Source organism: Puma concolor, chromosome B4 (assembly GCF_028749965.1).
Source record: "Puma concolor isolate L17-30 chromosome B4, mPumCon1.1.hap2, whole genome shotgun sequence".
NCBI classification, from domain to species: domain Eukaryota; kingdom Metazoa; phylum Chordata; class Mammalia; order Carnivora; family Felidae; genus Puma; species Puma concolor.
Window position 1 is genome coordinate 120,386,179 of NC_141673.1, and position 22,788 is coordinate 120,408,966.

Genomic DNA, 22,788 nt, shown 5'->3' on the forward strand with positions numbered 1-22,788 from the left:
CCATGGTCAGTAGTATCCCGGTAGGTCCTAGAAGAGTGTTTCACTATTTCTAAAATGTAGCAACACTAAGTGAGTTCCGTGGGTCTTTGCTGATGTCTTGTGCATTGACTAAACCCCTTGGGATTCATTTTTCACTGTATTTGACAGTTTAAACAATTTGAGTTTCTCTGGTAGGTAGGCAAATATACTAATTAGTTACATATTTTTGTTAATTTTTAATACTATTCATTAGAACATCCACAGATGTCTGATATTGTCCTGAAGATACTTTAGGAAGTAGAGATGATGATGTTGATGTTGTTGAGGAGGAGGAGGAGGAGGAAGAGAAGATGATGATGATGATGATGATGATGATGATAAGATGATGATGAAGATGATGATGGTGATGTTGCTGAGGAGGAGGAGGAGGAAGAGAAGATGATGATGATGATGATGAGAAGATGATGATGATGATGATGATGATGATGATGATGAGAAGATGATGATGATGATGATGATGATGATGATGAGAAGATGATGATGATGATGATGATGATGATGATAATGATGATGATGATGTGGAGGAGGAGGGGGAGATAGTGTAGTGGCAGTGGTGGCAGCTGATTTATAATGTGCCGGGCACTGTTTTAAGATTTTTTGTGGATTAGTTCATCAACTTTCTGGGGTGGATATTATCACCTCCCTATTTTAGATGAGGAAACTGAAGCATGAAGTGTTTAAGTAATTAGCAAGGGACAGCATTGGACTACAAACAAGCCATCTGGTTCTAGGGTTTCCTCTCACTTTCTACCATGGTTTTGCAGAAAATTCTTTACTTTCATAATTCATCCTTGGAAATGTAAGAAAGAGCATTCTGTTCCCTTGAAAGGTAAAGAGTATTAAAATACCTTAATTCAACTTTCATATGCAATTTTGGTTAACATAGTCTTAGCATTTTATACTTGTTCTTTAATTTTCTTCTTCTTTTTCCTAATTGAACATGTCCTATTGGCTTAAGTCTGTTCAGCAGGATAAAGCATTATTGCTTTAATATTTGCAATTGATTTCCATCTTTGATTTGGTTATATTTTTGATACCTATGCATCTCATGACAGATAGAATGTTTTTGGTATTTTTCACTTAGTTGTAAGAGATGTTAAGGGCATTCATAAGTATTTACCAAAGATAAATGAAATATTTGCCTGCAAAACTATTTGTACAGGAATATTCATAAGTGTTGTATTCATAATAAATAAACACTGGATTCAACCTAAGTATTCATCAATATATGAATAGATAACCAAATTGTGGTGTATCAATGCAATGGAATACACATAGCCTTGTGGATCAATCTCATAAACATTTCTTATATTGAAGTGAAATTCACATAATACAAAATTCACCATTGTAAAGCGAACAATTCAATGACATTTAGTATAGAATTAAAGGTCATGTATGAAACGTACATCTATCACCTCTGTCTAGTTCCAAAACATTTTCATTGCTCCATAAGGAAGCCCATATCCATTAAGCTGTCATTCACTATTCTCCCCTCCCCAAAGTCCCTGAGAAATCCCAGTCTGTCTTCTGTCCCTTTGGACTCACCTATTCTGGATATTTTATAAAAATAGAATGATACAATATATAATGTTTTTCATATGGCTTCTTGCATTTTGTGTAATGTTTTTGAGTTTTGTCCATGGGGAACAGGAATCAATACTTCATTCCTGGCTGTATAGTATTCCCTTGCATGTATATACCACAGCTTGCTTATCCATTCATCCATTGATGGACATTTGGACTCTTTCTACCTTTTTTGGCTATTGTAATTAGTGTTGCTATGAACTTGTGTATGCAAGTGTTTATTTGAGTCCCTGTTTTCAGATCTCTAGGGTATATATCTAGGAGTGGGATTGCTCCATTGTTATGTGATAATTCTGTGTTTAACATCTGGGGACCTGCCAAACTGTTTTCCACATTTCCATGGTAACTGTACCATTTTTACATTTGCACCAGCAATGTGTGAAGGTCACAGTTTCTCCGCATCCTCATCAGTGCCTGTTATTTTCCATTTTTGAATTATAGCCAGTCTAGTGAGTGTGAAGTGGTATCTCATTGTGGTTTTGCTTTGCATTTATTTCCTTAATAACTAGTGAAATTGAGCATCTTTTCGTGTGCTTGTTAACCGTTTGTATATCTTCTCTGGAGAGATGTCTATTTAAGTCCATTGCTCCTTTTTTTTTTTTTTTTAATTGGGTTATTTGTCTTTTTGATTTTGAGTTGTAAGTGTTCTTTATATATTCTAGATAGTAGATTGTTATCACATATATGATTTGCATATATTTTCCCTCATTCCACAGATTGTTTTTTCACTTTCTTGATAATGTCCTTTGATGCACAAAAGTTCCTAATTTTGATGAAATCTAATTTATGTACTTTTTCTTTTGTTGTTCATGCTTTTGCTGTCTAAAACATTTTGATGAGTGAAAGAAACTAAGCACAAAAGAGTACAGGCTGTCTGATTCTATTTGTATGGGAGGAAAGATAAATCCAGCCCAAATTGTGGTTGCCTGAATTGATTGCAAAGGGGCTAAGGGAAGTTTCTGGCAAGATGGAAATGTTCTTTATCTTGATTGTCATGGTGGTTACATGGGTTTATACATTTGTCAAAACTTAGGAAGCTCACACTTAAAATGAGCACATTTTATTACATGTAAATTATACCTCATTAAAGTTGATTTAAAACAAAGAGAACATATATAATTTAGTTGGATTTTTTCCCCCAGTGTTTAGCTATTTCAGCCAGTGCAGCTATGAGCGTTCTTATACATGAACTTTTGGGAACACATGTACTTATTTCTGGTGGGTCTGTGTATCCAGGGGTAACACTAATAGGTATGCATACAGGCACATTTAGTAGATACCGCTAAATTGTTTTCACAGTGATTATACCAACTAATATACTGAACCACGAGGTGTGAGAGTCCCAGTTGTGTCATATCCTCACTAACATTTAATATTTGTCAGTCTTTTTAATTTTAGTCATTTTAGTGGGTGTATAGTGGTGTGGCATGTGGGTTCATTTTTATCTTCCTGAAAACTAATGGGGTTGATTACCTTTCGTTTGGCTATTGGGTGTCAGTACTTTAAAAAAAATTAATTTGTAGGAGTTCTTTAAATATTCTTGATGAGGAGGGGCGCCTGAGTGGCTCAGTCAGTTAAGCATCTGACTTCGGCTCGGTCTCGATCTCATGGTTTGTGGGTTCAAGCCCCACGTCAGACTCTGTGCTGACAGCTCAGAGCCTGGAGCCTGCTTCAGATTCTGTGTCTCCCTCTCTGTCTGCCCCTCCCCCACTCATACCCTGTTTCTCTCTCAAAAATCAATTTAAAAAACATTAAACAATTTTTTAAATATTCTTGATGAGGATTTTATTAGTTGTATCTATAGCAAATATCCAGCTATTAGTTACCTTTCAATTTCTCGTTAGTAATTTTCATAAAGGAAAGTTCCTATTTGTAATATAGTCCAAATTGTCAATCTTCCCTTTTATGGCTAATACGTTGAATCCTATTTAAGCATGGTCACAAAGATATTCTCCTGTGTTATCTATCTCCAGTTCACCTGTAATTGACTATTTTTGCATGTAGTATGAAGTCAAGATTTTTTCCCCCTATATGGATATACATTTAACCCTGCACTCTTTAGTGAAAAGACCGTACTTTCTTTACTGCTCTGTAAAACCACCTTGATCATAAAGTATCTGTATATGTGTAGGTCTGTTTCTGGACTTTCTTCTTTCCAGGGGTTGGCCTGTGCCTCACTTTTGTGTAGCTTCCAAACTAAAAATGGTTCTGTATTTTTAAAACGTTGTTTAAAAGAAGAAGAATTTGTGACAGAGACTGTATATGTTCTGCAAGGCCTAAAATATTTACTGCTTGGCTCTTTACACACAAAATTTGTCAACCTTTGTTCTATTCCATCGGTCACTTTCTTTGCAGCAAAACTGCGATCTTAATTTTACTGTCGTTACTATATAATAAATGTTGCTGAAAGGTAAAGTCTTTTAATTTTGTTGTTCACGATTTGTTGTTCACGATTGGTTTTTGTCCATTTGCAATATTATAACACTTTTAAAATCAGTTTGTCAGTTTCTACACCCACAAAAAAATCCTATTGGAATTTTAATTAGCTTTGTATTAATTATAATATTTGATTATTTGAAAACATTTGAAATAATTGAATCTTCTAATCTGCGAATGTAATGTCTTTCCCATGAAGGAGTGTTGAATTTTTCTGCATCTTTTGGAATAAACCTTTTATTTTTTTCCCTTTCATCTCTTAATATAGTGAATTATATTGATTTATTTTTCCAACTGTTAAACATTGCATTACTGGACTAAACCAAGCTTGTTCATAATATATGATACTTTTTACATATTGCCAGGTTTGGTTTTCTGTTGTATTTAGGATTTTTGCATCTCTGTTCAGAGACTGTCTTTACCTAAAGGTGGGCCTTAGTTTTTTTTGACATTTGGTGTAACAGTTCGGGTTCTCTGCGAAACAGACGCCACAACAGGAACAGATGGCAAGACAGCGTTAGACGTGCCAGAGATTTTGTGGGAGAAGTGTCTGTGCAGGATTGAGAAGAAGGGGGCAGGAGAGGCAGGGGAGGACTTCAGAGCGCACTGTAGGTCTGACATCTGTGAAAGAAGAGAGGGAAGGGAGGCTCTGGTAGGAAAGGTGCCGGATTGCAGCACAAGGTATGGAGGTCTCTGTAAGGCAACTGGGGAGCTCCCATGCAAACACTGCCCTTGAGAATCCTTGGGCAGGCGTGGGGAAACGTGGCCTCTGTGCGAATGTGGCGTGGATATTAAAGGGCAGCAGCTGGGGCTGTCACCCAGCTGTGTTCCCCATAGCAGCTTCTCTAGAAGGAAATCTGCACAGCACACCTGCATGCTTGACGGGGTTGGGCTTTCTCTTTTTCACCCCTGCTCACCCCACATGTTACTTTGGAGGCCCCAACTGAAAGCATGGTGGTGTTTTCCAGGCCCTCTTCCTTGGCTGGCCTCGAATGCCCATTTTTGTTCCCGTGGCCCTTTGAGACTGATGGAAGCTCTGCACAGCTCCTCGGTCTCTCAGCTGTGGCTTTGGAAGCAGAAAGGGCCTCGAGGTGAAAAGCTGTGTAAAACACCGAGACCACCTCGCTGGACTTCCTTCTCTCTGGGATCTTGTCCCTCTGAGTGCTCTTGCCTTGGAGGCTGTCTCTGCCTTCATACAAATGTTACCTGTACTTGGTCGAGGTTTTCTGGTTGTGGCTCATGGGTGGAAGAGTTGATTCTGAAATAAGGCAGTTCACTATTGTCAGATTTGGAAATTTTTGTCTGTTTACGTTTAATACAACTCATAATACATTTATTGTTTAATCGCCTACTTTATTTTAAAGTTTCTATTTTATTTTGAATTTCTTATATTTCTTTTGTCTCTTTAAGACTAAATAATATATTGTGATTCTTTTAGTGGTTATCCTAGAAATTATAATATGCAAGTTTATCACAGTCTAATGCTAATTAATATTTTACTCTGTTCTGAAACAATATAAGGGCCTTAGGTCATGCTCTCTCTACTTATTTCTCTCCCTCCTACCTGCAGGATACTTTTATGTTGTGTCACAGTTCTCTCGGGATTTTTGTTGGTTTGTTTTTTTCTGAAAGGTCTTTGCTTTGCTGTCATTTTGGAAAAGATTGTTGCTACAGAATTTTATGTTGATATTTTCTTCCAACATATTGAAGATCATATCCCACTCTCTTTTGGCTTCTATACTTGCTCATAAGAATTCATATTTTGGTTTATTGGTTTTTTGAAGGCAAACTTTTTTCATATCTACTGTTAAGATTTTCTGCATGTCTTTGGTGTTTGGCCATTTTGGTGTTTGGCCATTCTTGGCGAAAATTTATTTTTATTTTCCTTGTTTCCAATTCATTGAGCTTCTTGTGTCTGTCATTGGGTGTCTGTCATCAGTTCTAGAAAATTTTCAGTCAGTGTTTCCTCACATATTATCTGTATTTCAAGGCTCTCTTCAATTCTTCAATGCTCTCTTAATTCTTCAATTAAACATATGTTAGATGTTTTTATTCTGTCCCCTATGGCTCCTAAATTCTCTACTTTTTCCTCTTTGTTTTTGGTCTTCCCCAGCTGCATTTTGGATATTTTCTTCTAGTATATATCTAATAATTTTGAGTTTTAAATTTTGATTGTTAGAAGTTCTTTAGGGTAATGTACTAAACTGTACATGATCGCTTCTTATAGTTTTCTCTTTATCATTTTTAGGCCTTTTTTTTTTAATAATTTCTTCAAACATGCTAAGCAAAGTTGTTTTATAATCTGGTTCTGGAAATTCCACTATCAACAGTCTTTCTGGGTCTGTTTCTCTTTTCTTTTTCTTTTCTTTTTTAAATTTTTTAATGTTAACTCATTTTTTTGAGAGAGAAAAGAGAGAATGAGTGGGGGCGGGGCAGAAAAAGAGAGAGACAGAATCTGAAGTGGGCCCCAGGCTCTGAGCTGTCAGCACAGCACCTGGGGCTCAAACCCATGAACAGTGAGATCATGACCTGAGCTGAAGTTGGACACTTACTGACTGAGCCACCCAGGCGCTCCTCTGTTTCTCTTTCCTTTTTTTTTTTTTTTTTTTTTTCTGTTTCTAGCTCAGGATAGGTTGGGTTTTTTTTGCTTTATGTATTGGACTATTTTGCGTTTGTTGACCTTCAAAAGTTATTACTGGAGATTTTTTGAGATCTAGGGTGAAAAAGTTGTTTTCAAGTAGACTGGTGTTTGCTTTTATACAGAACCAGGCGATTGTATTTTTAGCCTGCAAATCAATGTGAAGTTTGGTCTATAGCCACTTTTTAGAAATTGGTTTCCTTCTCTTTTCCCCCTTCCTTTGCTTAGCACCCAGGTAGCTTTCAGGTTGGTGGAAGCATAATTTTCAGTTAACATTATTCTTAAATGTGGGCTAATCTTCTAATTAATTCATAACTGTCTAGGACTTAGGCTTTTCTTCTGCCTGCTGGGTGAAGAAACTCTTAAAATGGAAGAGGCTCATGTTCAGTAGCCTGCACATATAGGGTTGACATTAATAGTATTTGGAGATGTTGTCTAGCAGCTAGGCTCACATGTATACGCACTCTGGTTCAAATATAAATTGTGCATTCCCTTGTAGTAGCTCAATTTGCTAGTACATCGATACTTCATTGGAAGATTTGCCGCCCATATGTCATAATAAAATATCTTTATGTCCTATCAACATGGATAAAATCAGATTATGAAGTTATTTGTAGTTTGCTGTTATGAGCAATGTTTCCTAGTATAAAAATGTATAAGCTTACAGATAACACACACACACACACACACACACACACACACACACACACACACAAGATAAGTGATTCTTCATGTTGCTATTGATAAGTTAACTTCAGATATTCATTTTATTCATCTCCATTTGACAGGTGGGAAAGGATGGGAAATGAGGGCTCCCAGATCTTCTTGTGGTTAAATAGGACATGGTTGAAACACTGGGGAGCCCCAGAAATCAAAGACAGTGATGGCAAGGATATATATAAATTTTATGATGTGTATTTTTTGAGAAGATTGAAAGAACTTGAACCTTTGGCTTGCAAAAGAGATGCAGAGGGCAAGAAAGTGATAGCTATTTTCAAATGTTTGGAAGCCCATTTTGTATAAGATGAAGTAAACCGATTGTTTCATGCTTCACAGTTAGTTTCCCTAATTCTCTTCTGGAAAATCCCTCCTCATATTTTGGAGACAGCTAATCCGAGTGATTGCTCCTGCTCCATGGTAAACAAGCTGAGGTTTTCTGCCTCCTCCTATACCTGATTCTGGGAGGTGGTAGCCGCAGCACAGATCTAATACAGGAAAATGCAGAAATAAGAGGGGCAATGATATCTCTTATCAAAAATTAATCATCGGCGTGTGCAAAGTGAAATTTTCCTACATACCCAGACTATTCATTGTATTTATGAAGACAGTGTTTTTATGCATTGCTTTAAGGGCAAAGATTATTTAAGGAAGGAAACTGTCTTTTATTGTTAATTTCCAGTGCCTAGTAAGTACCTGGTAGGAGCTCAAATGTTTGTTGAGTAAACACTGTTCCCAAATGACTCTTCCCAAAGCTGCAGAACTCAGCATGTTCATGTCTGTACCTCCGCTGTCGAGGAAGAAAGTTATTGTCTCTTGTCTGCCTTCTTATCTTTCACCTTTCTCCCCTTTTTATGCAAAGTGTCAGACTTTTTTTTTTTTCTTTAATTTAGAGATCTTACTTCATATAACTGCTGAGCGTGTGAGCTGGGACAGTAGTAACAAAAATGTGGTAATCCTGGAGTTCAGTAGGAATTTGGGCAACCTCTTTGTAAAATACACTGCTAAGGTGGTCAAGTTAGATGTGAGTTAAAAAAAAAAAAAATATATATATATATATATATATATAACTTCACCTTAAAAGTTCCAGGAAGCCATTTTCACAATAATGGAATTTGATTGGATTAAAGTAGGCACTGTCAGAAATCCAATTTTTTGGAGCAGGTTTTAAGACTTTGAAAGGCATGAAGTTACTTTGGTGGTCAAGAAAATAAATGCAATTTTAAAAGTTTCTGGAAGTGTTCTAAAACCTTTAAGATATATGACATCCAGGGTCTCAGAAAGCTAACTAGGGATAGGGCTATAAAGGTGAAAAAGTCAAGGAAGGTACGTGTTTGGAGTATTAATGTTCTAGGCTGTCCCCTGGAATAACTTCTCCACGGAAAATGTTGTTGCAGAGGTGATCCTGTAATTAGGTGACTTTGAGCTGTCTTTTCCCAGCTGCTGCATGACTTAAGACCTTGATCACAGACACCATCTGGCTGGATAGTCCCGTTTGGTTTTTTTTCCCTGATTGCTCTCCAGCTAGTCTACATTCAAAGTATGTGATTCATAGATACGGCTAATAAGTTAATGGTAATAGTTATGGTCTCTGTTTTCGAAGTTTAACAGATAACTTTTCAGAGTAGAAATATTTGCATACGAATGCTAAATATGTTATATATAGAAATATGTTTCCTGTTGCTTATTCATTCACTTAGCAAACATTTGTTGAGTCACTGCCATGAACAAGTCGCTAATCTGATTGCTTGGAAGGGAGCAATATGGCCTCTAACCTGGCTTTCTTCAGATAGTTGTTCAAATGTCACCTGCTAGAGAGGGTTTGCCTGACCATTTCATGAAGATAGTATTAACAGCCCTGCCTTTCATTTTCCCTCTCCTTCCCACTCTGCTTATTATTTTTCCTAACACTGTCACCATCTCTCCTACTACCTGTTTCTTGTGGAACATTTTCTTCCTCCATTAGAATGTACAACAGGAACTCTATTTTATTATTTTGGCTTAAAATCCAGAACAGTTCCTGGCCTGTATACGTTCAACAAATGTGTATGTAAGATATGGGCCTTGGCTTCCAGAAACTCCTGCTCTGGTGGACAGTGAAGGTGTAATATAATTCTATAAGTGCAACCACAGAGGTGTGTACAGTTTTGACAGGACCACAGTACAGAGGGGGAATCGTCTAAGCACCAGGGAAGGGGGTCTCAGGCGGGATGTCCTCTGTGCTGTTGACAGATGAATAGGACTTTATCAGGAGGAAGGAAGAACAGTGTTCTGGAACAGATATATCAGAGACACCCGGAAGTTATATTTGCCCAGATTTGGTGGTAGGGCTTGGGGGTGGATTTTATGTCACCAACAATGGTTGATTTGTGGAGGATTATGCTTAGCATAAATGAGTAGATAGATGGGGGAAGGGGCATTAACTGCGGGATTCTAGAGGGGAAGCATATCTTCCTCTGGGGAAATGGGTTTAGTTTGGGATAAGTTGCATTTCTGATGCCTGTAGAACGTTCAGTACCTAGTTGAAAATTTTGGTGTGGAGCTCATAGAGGTGGGGATTGAAAATAGATTTGGAAGTCATTATTATATATGCTGTAATTAAGTCCTAGGGATAAATGAAACCACAGAGAGCATGAAAACAGAATAAAAGATAGGACCCTAGGGAACACAACATCCAAGAGATGGTCAGAGAACGAAGAATCAGAAAAGGAACTCTGAGAATAAGTTTTAGAAGGTATGAGGACAACCAGGAGGAGTCGACGACCTACTAATTAAGAGGTGGTCATCTTAAGGGGGGAGTGGACAACATGCCATTTGTCACAGAAAATTCATTAGGCTGATGACTAAAAAGATACTGTTGGACCCAGTCTGACAAGTAGCAAAGTGGTAAGATAGAATAGTTTCAGTACAGTGAGCCGATGGGATGTGAGAACCAAATATCCGTGGGTTGGAATGTAACTTAGAGCAGTGAACCTCAGTGAGCATGGGAGTGAGGTGTGTGGGCGATTTTGCCCCCAACGGCATACTTCTCAGTGTCTGAGAAACCCTGAATTGAAAATAAAGAAATGAGGATAGGAGGATAGACTATTCTTCAGGAAGCATGGAAAGGAAGGGAAGGAGTATAAGAGATGATAGCTATGTGGAAAGACAGGGAGAAGATTGATTGTTGTTTTACATTTGGGAAGCTTTGGTAGGTCTCTGAGAACATGTATTTCCGTCCAGCGGGGAGAAGAACAGAGGCTGACTGAAGTTTTACCCACGAGAGGAGACCATGAGGGAAACAAGGTTCTAAAGAAGGCCAGTAACTAAGTCCTTCCTTGAGGTGGAGCAAAAGGAAGTATGGATGTGGGCAAAGATTAAAAAAATGAGGATATAGCCATCGAGGTATGGTGCCGTAAGAGGCAAAGTTTTCCAACTAGTGTGAGGAAATCAAGATGGAATAGCCAGTTTAAGAAGATTTTTTTGGAGGTTTGAAACCGCAACCTTGAAGGTTCAGTGAGCAGTACCAAGAACTTCACTGAACTTGGAAACTGTAAATCATTGGGTTATAGGTTATGCTGAAATAGCAGGCCAAGAATAGGAGCAGAGTGGGCATCTGGACAGAATTCTCCATAGTTGGAGATTGGCAAATGGAATGCTTTGGAAGGTCAAGGAGAAAAGGAAGTGGAGGTTGCTGTTGGATTTTGTTGATCCATGAGTGTTCTTAGCAAGAAAGAGAGTGATTTCTGGGGGAGCCTGGTAAGTCCTCCTTTTTAAGATGGAAGGGCTTGATAACAATGTGAGGGGCAAATTTCATTGGTCAAGGGGTCCAGCGATGGTAAAATGGAAAGATACACAGATGGAAAGATAGCTGCTTGTGGTTAGAACACTGTAACACATTTTTCTGGGTTTGCAGAGAAATTAAAATCCAGCACAACAGGAATGGCAGGGCTGTGAATCTACACGCGAGACATACTTTGTGAAATTCCTGAAACTTCAGAGAGAGAGGAAAAATGATGCTTCATAAACTTCAGATACTCCAGAAGGCAGATCCCAGAACTGTTGTGTTCATTGTAGGATAATCAGCACCTGGCACATTTATGAGCTCAGTAAATATTTGTTGAATGAATAACACTCTTCCAGAGTCTTTCTTGTCTAAATAGATGTCATGCCAGAAAATTTTGATTCATGTCTGACACCTAGTGGTATTTTACTCAAACTGCTACTAAGTGGCAGCATTTTCCTTTTATTTGAGGGAGATTCTTCGGCAGGTCATTTGCGGTGTAAGAGCTTTGTTCCTGAAACATTATCTCTGACTTGGATTGGGGCAGTTTTACTATTGACATCTTCTAGGGCTTTAATTTGAATAAGTCAGTAGTGAATATTTATTGGTCATCTGTCATATGCCAAGCACTGTTCTGTATGCTGGACTTTTTCATGTAGGGTATGTTCTCTCACACGGATGACCTCACTGAATTAGAATATGTAGGCAGAGCATTCATTGAGAACAGTTAACTTGATTGGGAACTTAACTTAGAGTTCTGTGGTGTTTTACACGTGAAACCTTTCTAAATTTATTTCATAGCTTTTGGTGCTGTCATTTCTATGTCATGCCATACTGCTTTTCATTAATGTTAAGTAGGCATTTGGGACAATGAATGTAGAAGGCAAGGTTGTGTTTGTCGTCCGTTTATATTATCCACACCTTGGAGAGTATTACATAGTTTGGAGAACTATGGGAGGGTTTTGTTATCTTTCTTTAAGAAAAAGTAGAGTTCCTATTTGTTGGTGATGTATGCTGAAGTATTTGAAGTATTTCTTGATGAATTGGCATGATATCTGGGATTTGCTTTAAAATACTTTAGGGAAAAAAGTAAGCAGGAGTGAAACAAGACTGGCAGGGTTTTTGCAGCTATTTAAGTCATGTTCATGGGGGTTTATTCTACTGTTTTGTCTATGCTGGACATTTTCTGCAGTGAAAAGTAAACAAAAATAATCAGATGGGTGTGGGTTGAAAGAAAGTGTATCATGATTAAGTAGAATATGGTCTGCTTTTTCATATTTAACAGATTTTATTTCATTATGTTTCACCTGATACTACTTGAAGATGAGGTTGAGTAGAGAATACGTGTTTGCTTATAATAGATATAATTTGACTGAGCCCCAGCAGGCAACATTTTACAATGTCCAGAGGTTATTGGAATTTGAGGTTTGAAGCTCATAATTGTTGGAGCTGCAGATTGGAGGCTTGGGAGATATAGTTTTAAAGTACTAGCCATCACTCTGGAAATGAGAGCACCTTTAGTAGAAATTTGGGAATACCTAGATTTAATAAAATGGCATATATTTATTTTTTTTAATTAGTGCTTCTGCCACAACCAAAGGAAATGGAGTACCCAATAACCTGCCATATCAGTCTTCTTAAATTGGCTGCTGCTTCATAATGATATATATGGATTTTTGCTTGTTAGACAATGTGTCTCTGTTAGGCTCTTAGGGTAATCTTGTATGCCATCAGCAAACCAGACCCCCAAAATAAAGATTAGAAGCCTGTTTTTAGCAATTAAAAATGGTTATGAAATATTTCAGGCAAACAGAAAATATAGGGGAAAAAATGTGGCTTCCAAATGCTTGCCACCTGTATTTGTCATATTACCGTCTCACATCCTTCCCCCCAATTCCAGCTCCCCCTTCCCTAATCGCCCCCCCCCAAGATATAAATGATTATAAGTATGGTTAAGGTGTTTTATATCACTCCTTCCCTATTCTCTTTCCTCAGAGGTAATCACTAGCCTGAATTTGGTGTTTATTTCCCCCCGTTTGTTTTCTGCCTTAAAGTAGATTCATAATTCCTAACTTTTGCTCACTAAATTCTTCTGCATAACCTTTTTTTCCTCCCCTGTGGCAATCTATTACCCATCCAAAAGAAGCTGAGCTCATTTTTCATTATTTAGATTTAACTCTGGTATCTATTTCAATCTACATTGTGGTTTCACTTATTTTTGGTCTGAAAACTAAATATCAATTTCAATAAGCTATTTAATTGATTTTCTTTAAATAATTAATGCCTGGAGCTTTAATGTTCCATTATGTGATGTATCTCTCCACCTTTGTGGGAGTATACTTCTTCCAAGGCTTGTATAAGTTTCCTATGAAGCACAGTTTAAGTTCAACGGTTTTCTCTTGTGGAGAGATTTTTTTTTTACAACAAAGAAATAAATTAAAAGACTACTTAAAAAAATTAACTCTCATTATAAATGAGAAGATTGGTTCCATTTTTTAAAAAATTGTTCAGCAGCAACCTTGAGAACTCAGAGAGAAGGAAGAATTTTAAAAGCTTAATCTCAGTGGTAGCCATTATTTTCTATTGCTTTGTTTTTGTTTAAAACATGGATGGTATTTCTTTGTGTAAAGTATAGGGGCGCCTGGGTGGCTCAGTCGGTTAAGCGTCCGACTTTGGCTCAGGCCATGATCTCACAGTCCGTAAGTTCAAGCCCCGCATCAGGCTCTGTGCTGACAGCTCAGAACCTGGAGCCTGCTTTGGATTCTGTGTCTCCCTCTCTCTCTGTTCTTCTCCGGCTCATGCTCTGTCTCTCTGTGTCTCAAAAATAAATAACAACTTTTTTTTTTTTAAAGTATATATTTTTTTTCACTCTGTTAAGAAATATTTTTCTCTTGTCCCCAGAACTACAAGATTCCCTGACTTCTACCTGTTACTCTGTGGATATTCATTACAGGGTCCTTTTTGCAAGTGGCATACTTCAAAACTGTCACTTCTTAAAATAATCTATTTGCTTTAATCTGTTTGCTTCTATTCTAAGTTTAGATTTTGAAATAATTTACATGTTGCAAGTGATTTTGATTTTAGCATTCTCTAAAGAAGAAAGTTATTATAGGTTTACATAATCTTTCTTTTTTTAATGTTTATTTCTGAGAGAGAGAGAGAGAGTACACGAGCAGGGAGGGGACAGAGAGAGAGGGAGAGAGAGAATCTGAAGCAGGCAAGGCTCTGTCAGCACAGAGCCCGATGTGGGGCTCAATCTCACGAACCATGAGATCGTGAGACGCTAACCGACTGAGCCACCCAAGTGCCGCTAAATAATCTTTCTTAACCGACAAAGCCCACTGGCCTAGAGATGTAGCACACTGGTTTCAACACCAGTCTTTTTTGAAAACAGGTGTGTAGTTCATGTCAGTTACTGGAGACTTTTTAGTGCAATCCCTTAATTTTTTTCGACCTTCTTTTCGTTAGCGTTCTGTAGTGTTTGGCTTATATTCCTCAACTTTCCCATAATCTGGCAGTTACATTTGTAGAGATACTCTTTTTCAACCAGGATTTAATTAAGTACTTTCAGAGTGACAGGCCCCCGGCTCATTTATCCCTGATCTGTATGTAAACCTTCTGGACGTTTATTATCAGTCTAGCAGAGTAATAACATTTATTAAATACCTACTTGTATTAGACATTATATAAGCATTTTAATGGATTATCTCTTTTAATCCTCATAACAGGCTTGTCAGGTGGGGATATGTTACCATCATCCTCATTGTTCAGATGAGTTAACTGGATCACAAATAAATCATTTGTCTCAAATCACAGGGAGGTGAGGTTGCCAGATAAAATACAGGATGCCCAATTAAATTGAATTTCTGAGAGACAACTAACTCTTGTATAATTTGATACCCCCCTCCCTGGAAAATAAATGGCAGAGCTAGGATTTTAAACCACATAATCTGCCTAAAAGGTCCAAGCTGTTAGCTACTGCCATATACGGGCTATGGAGAATAAAAATCACATCTACCTGGATATTCATCCAGTATTTGGAAGGCAATCACTACCTACACTGACTTACTTCTTTCTTTCTTTCTTTCTTTCTTTCTTTCTTTCTTTCTTTCTTTCTTTCTTTCTTTCTTTCTTTCTTTCCTTCCTTCCTTCCTTCCTTCCTTCCTTCCTTCCTTCCTTCCTTTTTACTCATTATTTTTCAGTATTTAGTATAATGTAAAAATATGTGCTTTTTCCCCCTGATTTCAAAGTCTAATATTCAAGTAAATTCATATATGTGTTTATATCTTCTTGTTTAAGTCTTTATTAACTGTATATTAAATAACATAGCCATTGTCATTTAGCCATTTAGATTATTCAAATTCTTGTCTTTTTACTTCCTTTTCTCAGATACAGAAAGATTTAATTACATGTGTGTGCTAAAAAGATACATTTTCTTTTCTTTTCTTTTCTTTTTTGATAAGATCAAGGAAATGACACTTGAATAAGGTATTTAACGTGGGGCTCCTGGGTGGCTCAGTCGGTTGAGCGTCCGACTTTGATTCAGGTCATGAACATGCAGTTCGTCAGTTCAAGCCCCGTGTCGGGCTGTGTGCTGATAGCTCAGAGCCTGGAGCCTGCTTCAGATTCTGTGCCTCCCTCTCTCTCTGCCCCTCCACCGCTTACACTCTGTCTCTCACAAATAAAGATAAAAAAAACCTTTTTTAAAAAGGTATTTAACAGTTCTTTGAAGCATGTCCTATGTGTTCTTTAAAAAAAATGAGAAAGTATAAAACACAGATGTAGAATTAAAAGAGGCTTTTCACTAAGAAGCTATCTGGCCCTGCCAGATGATAATACAGAGAAGTAAGAAATCATTTTTCCTTATGAATTACCACAACTCAGGATCAGACTTTTAGTTTTGCACATCTGGAAATTGACTTAAAAAACTAAAGACACAGAGTGCCTGGCTGGCTCAGTCAGTAGAGCACATGATTCTTGGTCTCAGGGTTGTGAGTTCAAGCTGCACGTTGGGCGTGGAGGCTACTTATAAACAAAAACACAAACAAACAAACAAAAAATGAAAAACAAAACAAAAAAAACCAGGGACACAAAAGATTGAATAAACACACATTTTAAATCTGATATTTTTCATTTCCAGTTTCAGTAGGATATATTAAAGAGAAGATGGTTTTTAAAATTATTTTTTCTTTTAAAAAATTCTTTAAAATTTTTAATTGAAGTATAGCTGACAGAATATATTAGTTTCAGGTGTACAATATAGTGATTTGACGTTTATATATATTACGAAATGCTTGCTATGTAAGTGTGGTTACCATCTGTCACCACACAAAGTTATTACAATATTATTGACTATATTATCTATGCTGTACTTTTCATCCCGTGACTTACTTATTTTATAATTGGAGGTTTCTACCTCTTAATCCTCTTCACCTATTTCACCTGCCCACCAACCTCCCTCCCTTCTGGCAACCACCAGTTTATTCTCTGAATTTGAGTCTGTTTTTGTTTTTTGTTTTTTGTTTTTTTTTCAGATTCCACATAGAAATGAAACCATATGGTATTTATCGTTCTCTGTCCGTCTTATAAAAAGAAGACACTCTTAAAATTAATGAGCCAAGTGTTTAATTCAAGACTTAGAGTCAAGGAGCATGGAATTTGAAAAGATGTATGTTTTGTAGTGAAACCTGTCTGTAATTAAGGGATATCAATTTTCTATTGTCCAGAAGGAATCGGGTAATATCTAGGTAGCAATAGTAAGTCAGATTTTAGAGAAAATTCAGAAAGGAAAGTGACAAAAGAATCAAAAGTGTAATTCTCAGCAGATGTAATAGTTTCTGCTATAATATTGGCCCCTATTTTATTCAGTCTTTTCCACCTTCATATGTTTTCAGGCACAGTGTATTGAAAGATTTGTCAATGACAAAGTGTCTCTGGATTTGTAATGACAATCACTGCAAAGTTAATATTTCTTTTATAGAAATTAAAACAAAATTATTTTGGACTACATCTGTTCTGTATATGTGAAATTTTCTATCGGGTTTACTACATTGCTATCCAGCTAACTTTTAATTTTTTAATAGAAATTATTAATGTCATTTACATTTTGTATTTTTATTTTTTTTTTTAAATTTTTTTTTCAACGTTTATTTATTTTTGGGACAGAGAGAGACAGAGCATGAACGGGGGAGGGGCAGAGAGAGAGGGAGACACAGAATCGGAAACAGGCTCCAGGCTCTGGGTCATCGGCCCAGAGCCTGACGCGGGGCTCGAACTCACGGGCCGCGAGATTGTGACCTGGCTGAAGTCGGACGCTTAACCGACTGCGCCACCCAGGCGCCCCAACATTTTGTATTTTTAAATATAAGTAGGGTATAATCACCTTTCGGACATAGTGGACCAGAAAACATTAATGAGAAAAGTGTTTCTTCTCTTTTATTGTACAAATCTTTCCATGAAAGCAATGACTTGATTCAGTAAAACTTAGTTAAACCCTCAAATCTCTAGCTAAGAAAAAGTAGATGGTTTTCTTTCAATGCCAGCTCCTGTAAATGTTGAGTTGGCTACAGAGAGACCTAGACTGATTACGGACTTGATTGAAATTAAGTAATTGCATTTTAAGTGAGTGATACTGAAAAGAAACTTTTTTTCTATTCAAAGTCTTTATAAGCGGACTATCTACTTGTATTCAGTAAAGCTTGACAAAAGAATAAATAGTTCAATTATTTTTGAAGCAGCAGGGAACACCATGTTTGGATTCAGACCTGAGTTCAAATCCCTACTCTGCCTCTTTATAAGGTACTTAGTCTGTTTCCTCTCGGGTACAATGACAATATTAGGATCATAATGCCCATCCCGAAGGCTTGTTATGAGAATCAAACTAAATAATAAATTTATTTATTCATTGAATAACTTTATTGAATACCAGTTCTGCACTAGGCATTGTGGTGGGTACTGTGGATATCAGAGAACATGATAAAAATCCCTGCTCTTCATTTTAGTGGGAGGGACAAACAGCCAAAAGGCAAGGCAAATAAAAATGTAATTTTAAGTAGTGAGTGATAAGTTCTGTGAAGAAAAATAAAGCCTGACATCCACGGGAAGTTTCCCCCGGCTTTTTATTATAATTTTCAACACACAGCAAAAACCTTGTCCATCTTGGTTCAGCAACTAACATGTTGCTATATTTGCTTCATTTACCTCCTATCCACATGTGTATCTGGGGGGGTGTGGGTATCTTGGTTTATTTTTTCTCCCAACCCATTTGAAAGTTAAGTTGCAGATATAATTATAGAGATGTAATCATATAATCCTAACAATTAGTCCCTAACTACTTTAACAGATATCTCTTAAGAATTAGGACATTCTTCTTTATAGTAGGGATTGAACCAACACTAGTTCTTTTTTTCCTCCAAAGCCTCATGGAGAAAGCAGTCATCAGAAATGACAAAAGGGTTTATAATATTTTCATGTCATCTGAACATAGAAGGCTGTATAAAGTTTCTTTGGGAAGATATATGATATACAGTATATTTATAATTTTTTAAATTGGATAGTAGGTACTTTGTAAGTGTGTTTTTATTACTTTTCATGTTTTTAATTCTTAAAGACATAAAAATATGTCACTAGTTTTCATTTAAGCGCTTTGAAGAGTGGAAATGTACATTGACTGAGGAATTACTCCATTTAGCCTTTGTGGAAACTCTTTAAGAATGTAAAAATATAGAATATCTCTATTATAGAAGAAAAAGTTAATAGTTTGTTTAAGTAGAAGTGTTTACTTAATTGCAATTAGATTATCAAGTGGCAAAGCAAGGATTTGGATCCATATCTACTGGCTTCTAAAAACAAGCAATTTCCACTATACCCTGTTGCATTATAAGTGATTGACTTAGCCATTCACGACTTCAGAGGAATTCCTAAATATGTAAAGGAATCTACTGAGATATATTCCTTTATTAAGAATTTTTTGAGCCACCTTTGTGATACACCATGATGAAAATTTAGTTTTATATGGCAAGAAATGTAAACTTTTAATATTTGACACTCATCTTTTGCCTAGCATTGCAATTTAACATATATTACTATATTATTCCATGCATATATATGTGCTTCATTTTCTCAGTCAAGTTCTTTAAGAGTCAGGGCTGTGTCTTCTACTTCAGTGGTTCCCAAGCATGAGTGTGCATCACAATCATCTCAAGAGTTTCTGATTCAGTAGGTCTCGAATGGAGTCCCCAAATTTCCATTTGTAACGCATTCCCTGGTTATATCAATGCTGCTGGTCTGGGGACCACACTTTGAGAACCGCTGTCTACCTCTTCGCCTTACCTCCCACCACAGTCCTTGCCTTGGTGCTTATCACTTAGCTTAAATGCCCTCTCATCCGGGAATCTTCCCTTGATTTCTATTTTATTGAAACTGTAAGTTGTTCTCAAATGTTAGTGTGTACAAGAATCGCCTGGAAAACTCGTTGACAAAGCAGATTTCTGATTGGACCCTGAAACATGGATTTTTAGCAAGCACTTTCAGTGTTAATGCAGGTGATCCATCGATAGATTGTGAAATATTGACTTACGGAGTTGATCATGCACTTGTCATTGCTATGATTGTATATTTTATTTATTATTGTTTTCTATACTACAGTATCATTTTGTTTGTATGTCTGTCTCCCACCAGAGCCCCTGAAGGGAAAGGACTGAGTCTTAGTCATCATTATAACTTAATGCTTAGCACAATGCAGTGTTAAAGAGCAGTAGAGTGCGTACTGCCTGTGAAATCTAGCTATGTGACCTGGGAGGATTTAATCTATCCTAGCCTCAGTTTCCTCTTTTATGCAGTAGTGGTAGCAACACTTAAGTGCTGTGGAAATTAGTTCTCAGGGCATGCATAGTCTTTAATGTAGCAACTTACATACAGAATGTCCCTACTAAATGCAAACCATTACTATTGTGATGGTGGTTGTGTTCTAGAAGAGGCAAAATAAATGTTTGAATTAATGAAAACTCCTAAATTATGATTTTAGCATCCATATTCAGGATATGTGTTTCATGCTTCATTAAAAATCTTTGCTTCGTTGCCTAAAATACCATTTTCTCTTTTGGCATTTTAATAAAATATTGTGAGATAAAATCATGCCTTGGGCTTTTTTTCTCCTGCAGGAAAACCAAGAAACCGCTTGGAACCAATGGACACCATATTTGTTAAACAGGTTAAAGAAGGGGGACCTGCTTTTGAAGCTGGATTATGCACAGGTGCTAATATTTTTCTTTAAACAATACCTCGTAATTTCTTTTTTACTTCATTTCTTCCTTCTTCCATATTTCATTTTCCACATTTTTATCTCCTGTATGTTTTTTCCTATGCCTCTGCATCAGTTATTACTATTTTTGAAACCTACTTAGCTGTGTGTTTCTTGATACCCAAACTGATGGGTTCGGACAGAAATAACTTAATATAAATTATAAATTAGGAGCACTTTTGGTTACCACTTAGAGAATGGACTCTTGGGGGCCCTTTTAAAAGCACCTGTTTTGCATACATTTAATTTTGATGAGGATTACAAAAAAGCCAAATGATAAAGATGTTTATTGGCATAATTGAAATAATATTGGAGATCCAAGATTTGGAAGTACCTTATCTGCCAGAAGTGAATTAACTAATTTGCACTGCAAAGAATAACCTAAGTCTGCAGTGGAAGGCAAGTCCTGCTTCATCCGTAGGTATCTGTGGATGCGGTCTGGTAACTGTTCTAAAATACTCTTGTGATCTGTGATTTCAGCAAGTCTTTTTTTTTTTTTAATTTTTTTTAATGTTTGTTTATTTTTGAGAGAGAGAGAGAGAGACAGTGCTTGAGCAGGGGAGGGGCAGAGAAAGAGGGAGACATAGAATCTGAAGCAGGCTCTGGACTCTGAGCTGTCAGCACAGAGCGTGACATGGCGCTTGAACCCACGAACCATGAGATCATGACCTGAGCTGAAGCCGGACACTCAACCAACTGAGCCACCCAGGTGCCCCTCTGTGATTTTAGTAAAAACTAAGAGATTTAGTTTAGGTGAATGCACACACTAAAATAGTTACTCTTTTTGTTGTCAATATGAAATAATTTAAATGGAAATTAGTAAAAAACTATGTTTTACTGCCTTTTGAATAAAGTATAGTCTTTTCAGCTATAAATAGTACAATCAGCGATGTTGCCACTAAGATTTATTAGGATGCACTATTTATTGATTATCTCTTCTGTCATAGTTAAGGTAAGCCTAATCCTAATCTCATTAATGTGTATAACATGTATATCAGTGTACCTGTGGGATTCCATTACCCGGAATGTATCATGTATCTCCTATCTTATCCTAAGCCTCACAAAGGCAGGAAGATATGGAGATGCTGTGAGAAGCACACAGAAAGTACTTTTTTTTTTCTATTTCCCATATCTTTTCTCTCTCAGTCTTTTCCTTTCTGCTGCCCTGAATTCTTACTAGTAATCCAAATGTCCTTTTCTTTATTAAAATGAAGAACAAGTTAATATACAGAAAGCCAAAACCAGGTGCACACCCATATTCAAGTTCCGTAATATAGCACTAATAAAAAAAACTAAATGTGTTGGGAGGATACTACAAGGAAATGAGACTGAAAGTAGAGGATAGCAAGGTAATAAAAACAATCAACTGTCTAAGCGCACTGAACGATGCTTCTCTATCAGAGATGACAGGGTAAACAGAGAAAAAGCTAGGAGTTCTGCAACTCAGAAAACAAGTGATAGGGTTATAAATAGTATAGCTAGAGCCACTTGGTGACTATACCTTTTGGCATTTCTAAACTCATCATTGCCTGGGGCCCTTAAGACCTAGCTCTATTTCATCAGAAGTTGTATGTATTAAAATTTAGATTCATTTTTGTGAAAGATACTTTAAAAGATAATGAACAAGAATATGTTAAAAATAAGTACATTAAGAAATATTTCGAAAGTTGGGGCACCTGGGTGGCTCAGACGGTGAAGTATCCGACTTCAGCTCAGGTCATGATCTCATGGTTCGTGAGTTCAAGCCCCGTGTTGGGCTGTGTGCTGACAGCTCAGAACCTGGAGCCTGCTTCAAATACTGTGTCTCCCTCTTTCTCTGCCCCTCTCCCGATCACTCTCTGTCTCTCAAAAGTGAGTAAACATTAAAAAAAATATTTCAAAAGTATTCAGAAATGACTTTTTAAGGAATTCCCCATGTGTTTTTTTTTTTTTTTTTTTATTCCTCTTTGTAGGTGATCGAATTATAAAAGTCAATGGAGAAAGTGTTATTGGAAAGACCTATTCCCAAGTAATTGCTTTAATTCAGAACAGGTAAGATTCCTGAAATTAGGATTAATTTTGGCCAAAGATGGGTGTTTATAAATCAGCGGAGCAAGTACACTTAATACATTAATGTCTATACCCTACAATGGGATGTGGAGAAGCGGGACTTTTCCTTAAAGTGGATAACACATTTGAGAATTGCCAAGGTTGAACTACCTGATGGTGGCTTAACTTGGTGGCTTTGCTTTAGCAAATCTATCAGATTTGTGATTAAAGTCCTTTAGAATCTGAAAGGAACAGAGTTTAGATTTAAATGAAATGACAATT

The 22,788-nt window shown here is 36.9% G+C and overlaps 1 protein-coding gene across 1 annotated transcript in view; it reads left to right on the forward strand.

The window, feature by feature from the left end:
• The window catches only part of ARHGAP21 (Rho GTPase activating protein 21), a 137,790-nt gene that overhangs the window by 64,727 nt on the left and 50,275 nt on the right, over window positions 1-22,788 (forward strand). The window contains 2 exon segments of the mRNA XM_086714722.1: window positions 20,339-20,431; window positions 22,431-22,509. Coding sequence (XP_086570848.1) covers window positions 20,339-20,431; window positions 22,431-22,509 — 172 coding nt within the window.